Source organism: Chelmon rostratus, chromosome 21 (assembly GCF_017976325.1).
Source record: "Chelmon rostratus isolate fCheRos1 chromosome 21, fCheRos1.pri, whole genome shotgun sequence".
Taxonomy (NCBI): domain Eukaryota; kingdom Metazoa; phylum Chordata; class Actinopteri; order Chaetodontiformes; family Chaetodontidae; genus Chelmon; species Chelmon rostratus.
In genome coordinates, this window is record NC_055678.1 from 15,632,372 (window position 1) to 15,648,722 (window position 16,351).

The following is a 16,351-nucleotide window of genomic DNA, read 5'->3' on the forward strand; positions in this document are numbered from 1 at the left end:
ATTCATTTGGCCTATTGTGCTGTGTACTGTGTGTACAGGCCTGACATTTGTCTGTTCATTTGTTAAGTATGGATTTGTCCTGCATTTATTCCAGTGTGCAGACATGCAGGGTGTTTTATATACAGACCTTTGAGAATGTGTATTTATTCTTGTGATGAACAATATGCTTTGATTCTGTGCTTTCTATCTTGTAGAGCACTGTGTGACTTCACTTTTGAAAGGAACTGATGGATTACTTGCTTTGATTTATTTTATTCAATAAAGGAACGTTACGTATGTGTATTTTTTATATAAATATATATGATTGCAATTAATGATCACAAATGTTTAAATAATGACAGTGGGTCTCATTGAATGTGTAGTGGGAAGTGGAATAAATATTGGTTTCCATTTGTGGTAACTTAGCCTCTCCATGGTAACTTATATCAAAACATATCCCACTTCTCCCCTATCCCACTTTTGTGCAACCAGATCAAGGATAAGTTGATCCAGGATAACCAACATATCCCGGCTTAATCCCTTATCCTGGTTTTGTGCAACAGGCACCAGGAAGTCACTGTGGCCCACTGCTGTTTACCAAAAGGGGTTGTACTCCGACGGCAGATAGAAGACCATGAAGTGGCCTCCACAGTGACTCAAAGTGCAAGAAAATGTGAAAAATTGCCCTCTTGGGTGGCCCTCCAGTGGAGAAAATGTGATGCAGTGCCATACTAGATGACCTTTTTATTTTTTTTTTGCCCCTGCCCCTCAGACAACCTGAGTCCTTCACTGTTGGACAGAGCAAGGCTTACTGTATGCCCATGCCTTTTATGCTGAGCTAAGCTAATCATGTCCTGCCTCCAGCTCTGGACATCACACACACACAGACATTACCGTCTACAAGAAAGCAAATAAGGAAATTTTCCAAAATGGTGACCTACTCCTTTAAATAGCTTTATTAATATTTTGTGTGGATGCCAGGGACCACTTTGTGGAAGCTAATGGGGATCAAAACATACAGATTCGAATCGATAAATTCATTGGTCTTTAAATCGTCAGAAAAATAGTTAAAAACAGGACAATTAAATTTCCAAAAGCCCCAAATGTGACATCTTCAAATGACTTGTTTTGTCCAACCAATAATCCAAAATCCAAAGAAGTTCAATGACCAATGATATAAAGAAAGAGGAAAAGATAGGCAGGCAGTTTTGGTTAAATTTGCTTAGATTTTGAGATATCACAATGAAACTGAATGGAATTGCAATGACAGCATCCACACAGAGTCTACACTTAAATGAGACAACACTTCATTTATCAGAGTATTTTAGTTCTTAGCATGTGTGTTGGTTTTGCAAAACAAACAAAAACAACATAGGACTTAAAATGACAAGTTTGTGGAATGGGAACAAAGTTAGAATATAAATGAAATCATCTTGTACCATTAGAAAATAATAACTCTGATTCTTCACTGGGATGGATAAACCACATTAAGAAACACTGTCAGGTTATTAAGTGTTACTAAAAAAAACTTCTATCCTCTTGAATCTCTTTCCATTGACTATGACTGTTAAGATAATGTGATCACACTGTTGCATAGTTATCAATGTGTTTGCAAACACATTGTCTTGTCTTTTAGTTAGGAACAGTGGAGGCAACTCAAACACGAGATAAAACAGCAGGTTTCATACTGGACAGTTGACATTTGGAATACATTAGACTTCTCAAATGTACATTCAGCATCCACAAGTTCAGTTCATGAGCTCCAGTTTTGATACATCTTCTGTGGCTTATTGCTCTGTAAATCGACATAAATATGTCACACTTGCTACAGTCCTTCTCATTTCTCGGAACAGCTGGCGGGTCAGACTTTGTACCTCATGTTTTTGAAAGCCATTACCTGCAGTTTGCTGACATCACTGCCTCAGTCTGATAAATGTCAAAGTGTGGGCTTTTCTGGACTCTGGACCATCATTTATCCTCAGGCTCACGTTTGGCGCAGGATCCACCAATTTTAAACTCAGACATCACCCCCCTGTGGTGAAATGGAAGAACTGCTGCACTGGTCCGTAGTGCACCATGGCCTTAGGCTTGTCCTTCGAGGTGCCAGCATGAACGATTAGATGGTCCAAGGAAATCAGAATCTACCTAGAGGCAGCCATGTCTTCAGTGTAAAACACCCCCTGTCTCTCACCACTGCATGTGAGGGGGCTGCATTTGGCTCTGACTCTGACTTCTGTACTGGGTATGCAGGAGCATGCTGGCCTGTGGAGAGTCCTGGCCCTGCAGCCAGTCTTGATAGAGGGTGTGCAGGGCGGGGCTGACCTCTGGGAGACGGACTGGCAGGCTGCTGTAGACCTCCTCCATCTGCTGCACCAGGGCTTTGTCCACGCGGCCTCCTGCCTCGTTCTCAGCCTGACCCCGGCCACTCAAGCACCCTGAACGGACACGTGGGAGACACAAGAGGAGCTTGTATCAGCAGATCCAAGCTGACAATATTTCACATATCATTTCTCAGACTGGCAGGATGACATTCTATAACGATGAACATCTTTAGGATCATGTTGGTAGCTGTGGTGTTACCTCCCGGGCAGGACAGCACCTCCACCAGCTGATAAGGCACACGCCCCTTTCTCATTCGGTGAACCAGGGTCTGGATGTTCCTGAAACCGTAGACGGCGGCAAACTGCAGCAGAGTTTCTCCGTCCCGCTCCAGAGTCACTTCCTGGAAGTCCCGGTTCCTAAAAAACCAACACAGTAACACAGTAGGAGAGTTTTCACACTTACATAAAAGAACTATTCATCAGGATAGACACAACTGGGGAGTACAAAGTGTGGTCTGTGGTCTCAGTGTGTCTCACCTGAGGTTCTTGTATGTGATCTCATGGACGTCCAGACCAAAAAGCTCTTTGGCAGCATGTTTGAAGATGTGTTCCAGAAAGCCTTCAGAACCTCGGCCCTCGTGCCTCACCAGCGCCAAGTCTTCAGCCTCTCCCAGCCTGCGGTGACAGTATAGGCGACTCTGACAGCGACTTCCATAGCAACTCAGTGGAAAATATAGAATTTTTAGTTGGATGCTATTTTAAACTATATGTGGGGTGGATGGACAATAAACAAGTGTACTGAGGGGAGGTGTGTAGCAAAGTAGTGAAAAAACAGCAAAGATACTGGGTAAGAGTGACATGAATATAATTATTAAATGCACAACTTCAAATATTTTGATCTATCCAACAGCACCATGGCCAATGTTATTGCTTTGAAACAAACAAAAAAAAAAACCCTGGTACTTTGAATATGTTTCATCTTTTTCTCACCGAAGATAACTGATAGCATGACAGCTAGTCCAACTACTCACACATGGTCCAGTGGAACTGAGTCCAGCTCCTCCACTGACACCTTCCTCTGCTCCATCAGGCAATAGATCTCCCCTAAAACAGGAAAAATAATCACTGTTAGTGTAATACCTCTATATTAACATCATCATTAGGGGTCAGGACAGCCTCTCTTATAAATATGCAAACATTCTTTGAGCCTGGCCGGCAGTGTGTAAGACACAGAGGACCGAACCTGAGGTGAGGACACAGTCCACGTCTCTCGTCTCCAGCAGGCTGTTGTAAAACTCCTCTCTGACAGCCTCCAGCTTCTTATCAAAGCACGGAGCCACCAACATGTGGTAGACTTTCTCTGGACTCAGCTTCTGCTGGGAGACACGGCAGAAGGAAAAACGACATGACACATGATGCAGAACTGGGCGCCTGAGGCGTTTTACTCAAGATTTTCAAAAAGCTCAGAGTGCTTTCGTTTTCTTATACGTGAGATCCGAAGAACAGAACATCCATCATACCATGATCAGATTACGGTTACAGTCATACCACTGCGTTGTGTTTTGTGTGTTGTGAAAAATTCACTGACAGTCTTCAGCTTTAACTAGTGTATCACCATCTGTGACAGACAACTGCAAACAAATCTTGCCCCTATATTTACTTAACATCTGGACAGCACAGAGTTATCTAAGGTTATAAGAGAGATGCTTCCATATTTCAAGAGTTACTGAACTCAGTATATCCCCTCAGATTTAGGTTTAGGGGCTGTGCACTCAGTTGATGTGAGGCTGCTGGGTCTCAGTGATGAACTGAAACTTGACTGATGTGAAATAACATTTATCTCAGATGCAGGTTCATGATTTTATTGGTACACAGACCAACTACACGGCTCATCTTTTTTCCAATTTGCCCGACCTTCTTAATCTATCACCTCCAGCTTTTACCGATACTGCCACTGTACCATTGACCATTAGTGTTGTTAATAATGTGTAGGGAGGCACCACTGTCAAACTAAATGAATTTGACTCGACTGACAACAAACACTCACCTGCTGTTTAGAGAAGTAGTCTTTGACCAGGCAACCCATGATCTGCTGAGGAGACCTGGCTGTGCAGATATGAGGGGTGACCAAACTGCCCAGGACACGCTCTGAATAGCGGATCCACCCTGTTAAAACACACACACGCACGCATGCATGCACACACGCACGCACGCACGCACACACACACGCACGCACACACGCACGCACGCACGCACACACTCAAAATAAGCTTTGACCCTCTGCACTCTACGATGTCAAATGTTTTCATTTATAGCAGAAAAAGTCAAATATAATGCTGCTGAAAAAAAAAAAATAATGCTTGCTGATGGAACTGTCCTTTGGGTAAAATTCAAAGATTTCCTTGAGATACCAAAGCCATGATAAATATTTTATTCCTTCCTGGTTTGCTAATATATGTCACCTTTGACTCTGGAAAAATGTGATGAACAGTTTTCTAAAATTGTAAAAACCAATGATTAATCAATTCCTTGAAAAATAAATGAAAATAGTTGTTAGTTGCGTCCCTACAATAACTATTCAAATATATGGTGGATCCCACTTTTCCAGCAATTTTCTTTTCTGGAGTTGAGCGATGCCACATCATGTGACCAGTGGCAACTCTACAGACTGAATGAATTGATGTCTATACATTTTTCCCAAGAAAAACAAAATAGCAGCCAAGAAACTCTTGCTGTTCCTATCTCTGACGAAGGGAGTGGTGAAAGAAGAGCTCTATCTTTCCCCAGCAGCACACCACTGCTATCTCTGCTTCTAAAACAAGCTTTGTCTCCCTCTATTAGCACATGCCGTGCAAATTAACTGTCTGTACAGTCAGGAGCCTGAGGAGCAGCCGCAGGCAAAAAAGATGAAAATTGAGGCAAATATTAGGTGCAGGGTAGTTCAGCTGAAGAGAAAATTAAGTCTGACAGGAGGGGAAGAAGAAAGTAAAGAGGGAGATGAGAATGTGGTGGGAGAGAAGGGGTGAGGAGAAAGGAGGAAGGAGGAGTTTTACCTGGGCAGGAGGAGGTGAACATGGGCAAGGCGTGGGAGTCATGGTGCCTCCTGCGATACCTCTGAATAAACTCCTTCTGACTCTCTAAGATGCTGAAACCTGCTGCCAGAGTGGTGTCGAACACATACTGCACTCCTGCAGGGAAAGGCCAGACAGATGAGAACAGAGACAGAAGAAGTGAGGGAGAATGTAGAGCGTCCATGATAGATCCCGATGACTAGGTGGAAGTTTCTACACACCAGTAATAAAGAACTGCATCAGTTTCATGACGCCTAAATTCTGACTTTTTTGTTTTTTTGAAATGCAAAGTGGCAATTACAACTTGTAGCATTATGGTATACATTCAATCGATCTGATCTGGTTAAATCTTACAGCGACATTCAGCCAAATAAATCTGTCATTTCACTTGGAATCAAATTGAAACAAGACCTCAAACAACTACACTTTAACATGGTGCAAAGATTTTACAAGATGTTTTGCACTGTGACAGCTAAGCAGCTCACCTAAACTCTTGAGGAAGCCACAGAGGTTGTGGGCAGCCTCAGTGACGTCCAGACCAAACTTGACAGCGAAGAAAGGCAGAGACTGCGGACATATCGACGCTACCAGCACCTTGTGCTTCGACACGTCACACTTCTGACAGGGGCAGAAAAACAATGGGCACAATGTAAGGCATTGCTCATAGGGCAACAAGAAAATACTTGACTTTTTCATGTTTCAGAGGCAGACTAGTTTTGCATTGTACCTTATTGAGTGCCAGAACCCGTTCCACCTCCTCCAGGCTCTGCTGAGAGATCTTCAGGCTCTCCTCCTCTGATAGACAGCCATCACAAGAGAGACAGGCACTCAGCAGCAACTGGGATCCTTCATGCATCTTCAGGGGAAAAAGAGGAGCATGTGAAGGGTTTTAAAAGAGACTAACTTTATATTTTAAGTGGTATTCCAGCGATTTAGTGTTGGACTTCCATAAAGAGTCCACTACACAAGGGGGACAGATTCTGAAAAAGAATGGACAAAATCGAAGCTGAAGAAGTCAAGTTATTTTGACGTTTAGTCACTGGATCCTACACTTGATAGCGTCTTCTTTAAACATTCCAGGCCTGGTAACTACCCACATGAACTGCACACCTCAAGTTTGTAACGAAGACTCTCTGTTAGAAATGTATGGTCTCTAAACCCGAGATGGCTTCACAGTCTGAAAACAAGTATATTAATTTTGATGTAGGTAGACTTCAATCGATAATAGATGAAATTTGGTGAGGAAACAGATTACCTGTCCATTGACTTCATCTCTCTCCTGGTGTGAGTTAGCACCATTCTCACTCTGTTTCTTGTTGCACTGTGGGTGGAAGATACAGAAATAAATTTGTGACTGACAGCAAGACAAAGTTTTTCAAATTCAGCACGTATAAGACGACACATAAGACAATGCAGCGATACAGATCCAGAGATTCACCTGTTTGGTGCAGTTCTCACACTTCTCCTTGCGCTTTGCTATGTTGACCTCTGACATTTTCCTGGGGGTTATCTGTAAATTTAGGGTGATATATATAAATAGCAGCACCATTAGCTTGGCAGTGCTGGTCCTTTCCTCACAGCACATTCTCTCTGAAGCACTGGCATGATGAGTGTGCCTGCAGCCTGCTGCTGCCCTGTGTCCTTCTGACAGCTCCACCCTCCGCTGACTGTAACCCCCCCCCCCCCATCCTATCACAAGCTGCCTGCTTATCATAAACACAGCAGCTCTATAATGGTGGGAAACCGGCAATGAACACAAATCCTGTCATTACAATTTAAATGGATCACGTTAATTATATACACAGCGCCAAGAAAAACACATTAAATCCGCATGAGGGAAAAAAGACAAGTGTGGGCTGGAAGCTATGATCTTGTAAAAAACATGCGTATATTATGAATACAATATGTCACTCTCCCAACATGTAAGACACGAACAATATCCACTCCATGGTGAATATTAGATTTTAGTTAATGATAATTTTAGCCCTGACTAGCTAAAAACGTGAATACTCTATAACGCAATGTGTAACGTGAATTAGCTACGCAGATTCTTACGTATTTTAACCAGCTGTGCGATTAATGATATGCTACCGCGCTACAGGCCTGATTTCTGTTGACGGGTATTTTAGACAACGTGTTTGTTTAACCTGGTGTTGGTTTAGCGGTATGACAGGCCCTGTGTTAACAGTAATTTAACGTAACTCACCGAACGGTTTCTATGTCACTGCTCTTTCAGACAAGGGCATGGAAAAAATGCGGAGGACAGCCAGAAGCCACAGCAGCCACTGGTCAAATCAGACAGCAGCACTGCTGTACAGCACAGCAGGTGAACTCAGTAGTTACTCAACACTCTTTCAGTTTCAGGTCGAGTCGTATGTGGGTGGTGGGCCACTGCTCGCTTTACCCCCCGCGGTTATGTCACAATATACAGACAAGTGCTTTCAAACGCGGCGTCTAATATTCGAGCCAGTCATGTCTGTATACATCCGACTCCATTGTGTAGCCCGGTGAATTCAGGGCGCATGCGCAAACACAGAAGTGGTCTGCACCGGAAGCTTTGACTTTAAATTTTCCCACACTGCATGGTGGGAGATTAAAACGTGTCCCTCCTGACTTTGTAGCGGCATAAAAAAACAGCAAAATATGATGTGTTAGCTTTTAAAAACTCAACATCGTCCTGGAAGTGTCTCAGCAGCAAGCTTTCCTGGACGGATGGCCAAGTTTTAATTTTTCAAAACATGTGACAAAATAAGACGAAAAAGAAGTTATTGTCAAAATAGCTGAAAAGTCAAGACTAGTCCAGTACAAAATTAGACAATTTTTGTTTGAAAATTCCTCTGTTTTGTAGAAACAGACGTGCCGTTGTAAACAGACCACACGTATAAGTGTTTTCTCTTAAATTGATTTGTTTTAAGCTTTTATTTTGAAGGCTGCGGGAAAGTGAATCCCTCCAATTACACTAGGCGGATCCAGGAAGGAAGTATCACCCATGCAGTTGTTGCAGTAACATGAAAAAAAAACTTCCTCATAATTCAGTGCATGTGTTTCCTCGTGCAACTGCTCTTTTGCTAAATCTTTATGACGACTTAGAGAAAGAAAGAAGAGTTTAAGGTAAGTGATGTCGAATAGTTCGTGTATTTATACAGTTCTGGTGAGGGTGTTGACACTTCTTGTACATCACATCCAGTCACAATCATTAGCAGCATCTGTATTGAGGGGGGGTTTCAAATCGATTTAAAGGGTCATTTCACCCAAATCACAAAATATCAATATGCTTTTCCCTCTTACCTCTTGTGATGTGAAGCCATGCATATAGTTTGGGCTTTCTGTGCTGAGATATCCACCTGTGAGACTTCTGCCCCCACCCCAGAACAATGGAAGTGAATAAGTCTGTGCTGCACAATCTACTGAAAAATGGCAGAACATCTATTTGTAACTCTACATAGAGATTTCAGATTTAATTTTTGGGACTATTTCTTCAGTTTGAAGAGAGTTCCAATTAAAATAGCTATCTTCACCAATTCATCTGGATTATCCTGAGTAACCAGGTCATAGCCTCTGGACAGAGCATGGCTGGATTAACCTGCTGGGAAAACTGAGAGACGTGTTGACCCCCTGCTACTCCCACTCTCTGTACCTCCTAAACAGTTTTTATCTGCCTGGGCCCATATTTGCTGTGTGGCAATTGCTATTAATGTGCAGAAGTGTTGAAGACACTTTGACACATCACATTTGGAAACGCACCATTGTATACAATAAAATTAGTAATTGCTAAACAATGGCTTACTGGTACATTTTCCCAACATAAATTTCAGTACTTTGATCAGCACAAAGTTTCATTCAGCTTCGCTGTGTAGGGACAGCTGAAAGCTCAGAGATAGATTTAAATCGGTCTGCATGGCTAGATACCATAGGGACAAGTAAGAGCATATGTTTTTTTGTGATTTGGATTTATGGTTGTATGAAATAGGCTTTCAGTACATATAAGTACTAGATTCATATTCCTGCGTCTGTTCAGATGGGATACATGACAGTCGAGGAGCACAGCTTGACCATGCTCCACCTGAAGAGATCACCAGGTGTTCGTTCCTGGTCTCTCCTTGTTGGTAAGTGCGTGTGCAAATGTTCATAAAATCTATGCCTTCAAATATGAAATAAATATTCCATGCTGAGTCATCCTACACCCCCTCAACATGTTCAAACCCTGTAATTAAACGTCTCCTCTTTTCTCCCCCTGTGTTGCTTGCAAAATAATAAGCATCATCTCATTTTAATTGCAGGTGTAGCATCGGTTGGGTTGGCGGCTGCATACTATAGCTCAGGTGCGCAAACTAAATTTACATAAAGTGTTAATATGTCAAACTGTCCACATTTGATTTCTGCCACTCATACTGATTTTTTTGTGGATCACACAGACAGCATCTTGTGGAAGCTTTTCTACGTGGCTGGCTGTCTGTTTGTAGCCATGCAGAACATGGAGGAATGGGAGGAGGCTGTGTTTGACAAAAGCAAGAACCTGATTGAGCTCAAGAGCTGTAGTTTGTACACTTTAGTCCTGACGTTGTGGCGGAGGGGCCAAGAAAAAGGTCAGTAACACTGCAGAGTGGGTTCCTCAATACAGTAGTCATAGTATTAAATCTTAACTTTTATTTCCTGTCTCTCTCAGTTGTGCTGGATCTGACACAGCTGTGTGACGTCTGTGTCCAGGAAGAGAGGGTTCGCTACTTGGGGAAGGGCTACCTGCTGATGCTGCGGCTAGCTGCAGGCTTCTCCTACCCTCTGACTCAGAGTGCCACACTGGGGGGACGCAGGTACGTATCTGCTGCTGACAGTTCAACACAAAAAAGTTATTGCTTTTAGTGATATCCTCTTTGATATTCCAGTCCTGAAATTTTCCACCAGTACCCATTAAATGTATTTGCAATTTGAAAGTGCTCGTCAATATGTCGAAGTCTTGTTATTGTCAGGGTCCCTCTCCTCCCCTTAAGCATGGGACAAGAATCGATCATGCATTTGATATTTTGCTACAACACGACGTGATGGAACCATTAAAACGCTCGCTTATTCGCCTGTGCAGTAAACTAATACAGTAGTTGCTCTTCTTTTGTTGCATTTTTTGTTTTGCTGCCCCCACTTTCTGAGACAGCTTTCATTAAAACACACACTGTTACCGACAAATCACAGGGGTGATTGGTGTCAGCAAGTCAACCAGGACTGAAATCTTAGGGATTTTAAGTTTAAAACTGCTATAGTCACCTTTGATATTTGTCTCAGGAGTTGGTGGAGACCAAAACTGAACAAAAAGCAGCATGAATATGGGACTGGTGGCCAGAAATGAGTCAGAATGAATGCTAATGTTTTTCTGCATTTGGCCTATATGTAGTGTTTGCTATCTTCTTCACCTTTTATATGGCGTTAAAATTTCAATCATGTGTTTGCAGCTTGTTAAACCAGATGTCAACCAATTCAATTTTAAGTACAATGTAGTGTTGATTGTCTTTATCTGGTTTCCCATTAGTTGTTGCAGCGTAACAGCTACTCTTCCTGGCATCCAAAGACAAAGAGATTGTAATGTGAACAGTCAAGATTATACTTCTAACAGGTGCTACTGTATTATGACTCTCAGTTGTTTTCTTAAACCTGGATTCAACGTCTTTTTCAGAGCCCAACAAACAAAAGAAATATGCTTAGTAGCACACAAGATAACACAGTTTATGCCTGTTCTCCCTCTGTCCCATCTGCTACCTGCCAGTGATGTGGAGGCAGTGGCTGCATTGCTGAAGCGCTTCCTGGGGCTGGAGGAGCTGCAGCGACGCAGGCAGCAGGAGGACCAGGCAGAGTATGGAGAGGAAGAGGAAGAGGAGGAGGATTCTTCGGACAACAGCAGTGAATCAGATGTTGACGAAAATGAACTCTGATCTCTCCGTGATTTGCAACCTTCCTGTAACTCTTGTTGGCTTGAATTAGGGGCATGACTGCATTGCATCATTGCAATTCAGTGCAGTTTTAGTATTGTACTATTAGCATGTGCACGTAACACCAAGGATGTATTCTATTCCAGTGTCTCCTTACAGACCTCCTACCTTGTATTTCTTTAATATGTCAGGTGGGGTCATGGAGGCCTAGGGAGAGTAGGAAAACATTTTTTATTTTATTTTCATGTGAACCGGGATGGAAAATTCATCAGATTAAATGTTTTGTCAGGCAAATGTTTAGTCAAAGTTTGAGGAAATATGGAGACTTTTTCTTTTAGTTCTCTGTACATGAATGTCATTCTTTACCCTTTTTGACCTAATTACTATTTGAGAATACACTCCAGATTACAGATTTACTGTGCCTTCCCACTGAACTCTAATAAGTGTTTATGTGTGTAAGTCAATGGAAAGTACTTTTCCCACAGTTTTCTGAACCACCCAGTTGATAATCACCTTTTGCATGTTTATGCATACCCAGTCAGCTGTCTAGATGAATGCATGTGCAAACTGTAATCAAACATGAAGGATTTTCACGGCTCGATCAAGAGGGAATTATGTGTTCAATGCTTTGGCCTGTGTCCGTTCTGTCTTTTAAGATTTATATACTTTTTGGAAACCAAAGACTGAATCTCAGGTAAACACTTTAGTGCTTTGGTTAGGCTACTCTTTTCTGTGAATGAAACCAGGACTGTGTAATGGCCCATGGTGAATATCAGTTTGTTCTATTCTGCTTGAAAGAAGAGTTTTTTGTGTTGGTTCCTTTTATTGTCTTTGTTTACTTTGATACATTTGCAGGAATTATATAAAGTTGTTTTATACATAAACACAAAGTCACCCTTTAATATTATTTCCTTTCTTTGCTACAATTGGTGCAATCTATATACACCAGTTTGGTCTTGGGTAAGCGCAAAATTACACATAAAATCACTCCTGTTAATTTCAGTACTTGCAAAAAGTTAAGAGACCAATATTGTATTTCATAAAAAAAACACAGTTATGACAGACTACTATTCTATGGCACCATCTCCTTCACACATGCTCTGATATCCTCTGTTATCCTCTGTAAAGGGGCCACTACAGGGCGGACGTGTTCCTCTATCCACTCTTGAGCTGTTGAATCTGGGTAAAGACGCACCATCTCCTCTCTCACGGCCTCCGCCTTCTGTTGTAATGTAGTTAAAAACCTGAGGAGACAGGATCGACAGGGTTTCTGTTAAAGACTAAACATGAGTTCCAATGAAATTCCAGAAAGGCAAGGCGTGTGCAGAGTATCTCTGCAGTCTCACGTTAATGCTTGGCTGTGAATCTGCATGGTGATGAGAGGGGTTACCATCTTCCTCTGTCGGTGGTAGGGGCTGAACCACCCTCTCACAAACCTACAGTGATGCAAGCATACGGTTATTCAGCTAAGCAGTATGGACTGAAGTTTAAAAAAAAGTATTTCTGCAAAAGTTAAAGTTCAACATTTTTGGAAATACTCATTTCATTTCTTGCTGAGAGTTAGATGACACCGATTTCATGTCCGTATGCTACAGCAAGCAGCTAGTTAGCTTAGCTTTGTACAAAGAGTGGAAGTAGGGGGGGAAACAGCTAGCATGTTTCTGTTCAAAGGTAACAAAGTCTGTCTCTTAACATCTCTAAAGCTCATGAATTAACACATAATGAAGTTAAACGTTTTCAGTCTTAATGCTAAGCTAACTAGCTGCTGGCTGTATCTTTAGCATAACAGACATGATTGAAGTATCAATCTTCTCACCCAACTCTCGGCAAGAAAGTGAACTAGCATAGTTACCAAAATATCAAACTATTCTTTTAAGATAAATGAGATAATTGGAGACGATCGCAGCCCATAACTCACATGTCGTTTTCAAACAACCGGATGTCCTCTGAGTTCAACAGTGAATTGAGCTCCACAATTAACTCAGCCAACTTCCTGCCTGGGAACAGCGAGTCGTCTGCAGTGGTCCTGAAGGCCACATGGGAGAGAATCAGGTCAACCTGGAGATGCATGCAGACTATACTGTGATAGTGTAGTACAGTTCATAAAACTGTCGGACCTCACCTCCCCATGGCCTCTACCTCCACCGAGCAAATACCCAGTGTCTCAGCGACTTTGCTTTGAGCCTCAGCACTGAACTGACCATGGTTGAGTGTCTGGACACATGCTGCTAGTGACGGGAGAGCCAGAGGCATGAGCTCACACAGCACCGACAGGTGGTCGTACCTGACAGCGGGAAGATAATGGACCATGTGAAAAGCATGAATTCTGATGTTTTTGACGTAACATCACATGATATCTGACTACTGAAGTCCTTCAGACACTCACAAATTAAACTGTTGGAGCCACCAAAGGACAGCGTTATTCTACATATATACTGGTGAGTTGTGACCTCTGTGCTCTTAATCAGCATTGCCCTGCTTCACACTGATATAGCACACAAATGTTCAGAGAATTTGCCACTTTGTTGCAGAATCCATGAAAGCATTAGAAATTGACTTCTACCAAACACATTCACAGTCCTGGATCCAAACTAGTGATCATCTAGTCAAAGGCCTAGTCATCTACCCTCTAGGCTTCACCACCTTCAGACCAGTGCCAGCACAGCAGAAAAGAGAAATTCCTCTAATGCTTACCTTTGCCAGCCCGTGATGGCGATACCCTGCAGGTTCACACCAGCAGATAAAGATGCAACCACCTTCAGCCACTGCAAATGATTATCCACATGTCGTTGTGTGCAGGGCACACAGGTGTAAACGCTGGTGGAGCCTTTAAAGGAGCTGGCCACCCACAGGTGCGACATACCGACACCGCAGTACTTCTCCAGCAGAGACACTGGACAACACAGTTAAAGAATATACATCACTACTGAAAGCTCTGCACATGCTGCAGACTATTTGATATTGCATGCTGATGTCTGAATACTAATTTCCATAGTATACAGTTCCTACCAGTTTTGTCCACGTCCAGATTAGGGCTGTAGTCCCACAACATGGGCTGGACGAGTCCCACCAGACCGCTAGCTGTCACATGGATAACAAGAAGAGAAAAAAAAGCATAATCATGAAAACAGTCATATTAAGAAAAAGATTTGTCTGTAGAAGTTAATCCAATATCTGAGTGTAAAACTATTATTATTGCCTTTATTATTATTATTATTATTATTATGTGTTATTATTGTCTGTTATAATGCATCTAACTATCCATCTAACTAGAAGATATTTATATCCTCTAGTTAGAGCTAGCAGTTATACATAACTGTTGCTGCAGTTATGTATAAGCAGCATTTTATTATTGTAGTTTTCTGTGTTTTCTGACACCTTCATCTCCCCCTGATGATGCTTTTAAAGTCAGTCGGAAAGCATCAAAATGCCACAGTGCCTCTGTCCTTCAAGGAACTTGACTCTTATTTACATTCAGTGTCAGTGATCTCCTGGTTTAGCGGGAACCATCTCTAGGTCTTCCTCACCTTTTAGTGTGTCCTCACTCATGCTTCTCATCATATCATCCCACATCACAATAGTCATGTGAGGCCACGCCTCCTTGACGGCCTTGGCCACCTTGGTCACATGACTCAGGAAAAGCTGCTCCACTGTACGTCCAGGTGAGGCCAACCACAGTTTGGATTCCTCCCCCTCGCCGAGGACGTACACCTTGAGGAGTTGGAGACAAAGACACAAGACAGCGGATGATACCTTCTACCATAACTAATTAACTGTTAACAAAACACTAGGCTTTACCTCATCTGCACCAATGTGCAGTGTGTTCAGGCCCGGGTGCAGCTTCACCACCTGCCTCAGCATCTCCATCACCAGCCTCACCCCCTCCTCTTTGTGGGGATTCAGGGTACCTACGCAATAAGGCACCTCTCTGAGACTCCACATGGGCCGATGCTTCAACACAAACTATGATAGAAAAGGGATGGCAGCAGGTCATTGAGAGAGGGAAAATAGGGACAAACACTGATACAGAACACCATCTGAAAACTCACCTCCATGTGACCAAATGTCTGCACAAGAGGGATGACCTCCATGCCCTTAGATTTTGCAAATTCCTGCATAGACAGTAGCTCCTCTCGGCTGCAAATGGAGCATGCAGTAAACAGACAAAACTTACTGAACCAAAGCGTTTTATGACACACTTACAAATTAAGTTTTATCTCTCCCACCTATCTATCTAACCATCTAACTATCCCACCTAGGCCATAAATCAGGAATAGAATAATAATAAACTAAAGAAACATAATAATGCCCAGTGTTAACATCCTAAAGTGCACCTGTAAGCAGGCTGTGTTGTGGCCTGCAGCAGTTTCAGTTCCCCGTCATAAGGAAACATGTCCTCATACTCGACCAGCAGGCCATCCACTCCCAGCTGAGAGAACAGCTCGATCAGCTGAGGAGATGCAACACACATTAGTGGACAGGAGACATGAATAAGTATATCTAATAAACAGTGACAGGGGTGGAGGTGCTGCAGCACATCACAGAGGAAGCTGCTGTGCTTGCTCTTACCTTGTGAAGATATTCTACTCTTGGAGGGGCACCTTTCAAATCCAGGTGAACCAGCTTCTTTCCCTTAGGCCAAGGTGGAGACGTCATTCTGCCTGCTACAGACTACAGGCATGAAAAACGCTTCACATTAACAACAGTATTAACTGGTGTATGTTTACGTTTGTGAAGGATCATTAGCTCATTTGTTTGACTCACCAGGGCATTAGAGACCAAGCAAGAAGCAGAGATGGGATATGAGTGAGGACTGACACTGCGAAGAGGATGTTGTTTTGAGGAAGATGACTTTTTCTGGACAATAAACGCCACTGGCTACTCTCGCCTGCAATACGCAGTGTAGGTAATCGATTAACTTAGTCTCAGCACGCAGAGCAATGGATGGGAGAATGCATGCTACGTGATTTAAGAGGTTTTGAGGCGTTTGAAACGTTGATGGGACGTTTTTGAAAATGCAGAGTATTAAAGACAGGATTAGAGTTCTATTGTAGCCTAGATTTTC

General features: G+C 42.6%; 3 protein-coding genes across 5 annotated transcripts; 1 reads left to right on the forward strand and 2 right to left on the reverse strand.

Annotated features, from left to right (window-relative positions):
- Positions 1–918: 918 nt before the first annotated feature.
- Positions 919–7,866, reverse strand: narf (nuclear prelamin A recognition factor). Of its 3 annotated transcripts, XM_041962545.1 has the most exons (12): positions 7,578–7,866; positions 6,810–6,881; positions 6,627–6,692; positions 6,099–6,227; positions 5,857–5,989; positions 5,354–5,488; positions 4,348–4,466; positions 3,544–3,676; positions 3,332–3,404; positions 2,838–2,975; positions 2,560–2,717; positions 919–2,414 (listed from the first exon to the last, which is right to left on the reverse strand). In XM_041962545.1, the coding sequence occupies exons 2-12, from the start codon at positions 6,864–6,866 to the stop codon at positions 2,167–2,169; spliced, it is 1,389 nt and encodes a 462-aa protein (XP_041818479.1). In that variant the 5' UTR covers positions 6,867–6,881; positions 7,578–7,866; the 3' UTR covers positions 919–2,166. The 3 variants fall into 3 exon arrangements, with proteins under 3 accessions (XP_041818479.1, XP_041818477.1, XP_041818478.1); XM_041962543.1 differs by lacking the exon at positions 7,578–7,866 and having other exon boundaries at positions 6,810–6,986; XM_041962544.1 differs by lacking the exon at positions 7,578–7,866 and having other exon boundaries at positions 3,544–3,673; positions 6,810–6,985.
- Positions 7,867–8,327: 461 nt separating this feature from the next.
- LOC121624602 (cytochrome b-245 chaperone 1 homolog) lies at positions 8,328–12,105 on the forward strand. The gene is made up of 6 exons (XM_041962381.1): positions 8,328–8,482; positions 9,390–9,477; positions 9,652–9,693; positions 9,787–9,957; positions 10,038–10,182; positions 11,124–12,105. The coding sequence occupies exons 2-6, from the start codon at positions 9,390–9,392 to the stop codon at positions 11,287–11,289; spliced, it is 612 nt and encodes a 203-aa protein (XP_041818315.1). The 5' UTR covers positions 8,328–8,482; the 3' UTR covers positions 11,290–12,105.
- hexdc (hexosaminidase (glycosyl hydrolase family 20, catalytic domain) containing) lies at positions 12,080–16,306 on the reverse strand. Its single transcript, XM_041962380.1, has 12 exons — positions 16,051–16,306; positions 15,856–15,957; positions 15,621–15,736; positions 15,336–15,423; positions 15,085–15,249; positions 14,814–14,997; positions 14,296–14,367; positions 13,981–14,179; positions 13,409–13,570; positions 13,205–13,312; positions 12,633–12,722; positions 12,080–12,530 (listed from the first exon to the last, which is right to left on the reverse strand). The coding sequence occupies exons 2-12, from the start codon at positions 15,940–15,942 to the stop codon at positions 12,359–12,361; spliced, it is 1,443 nt and encodes a 480-aa protein (XP_041818314.1). The 5' UTR covers positions 15,943–15,957; positions 16,051–16,306; the 3' UTR covers positions 12,080–12,358.
- Positions 16,307–16,351: the final 45 nt, after the last annotated feature.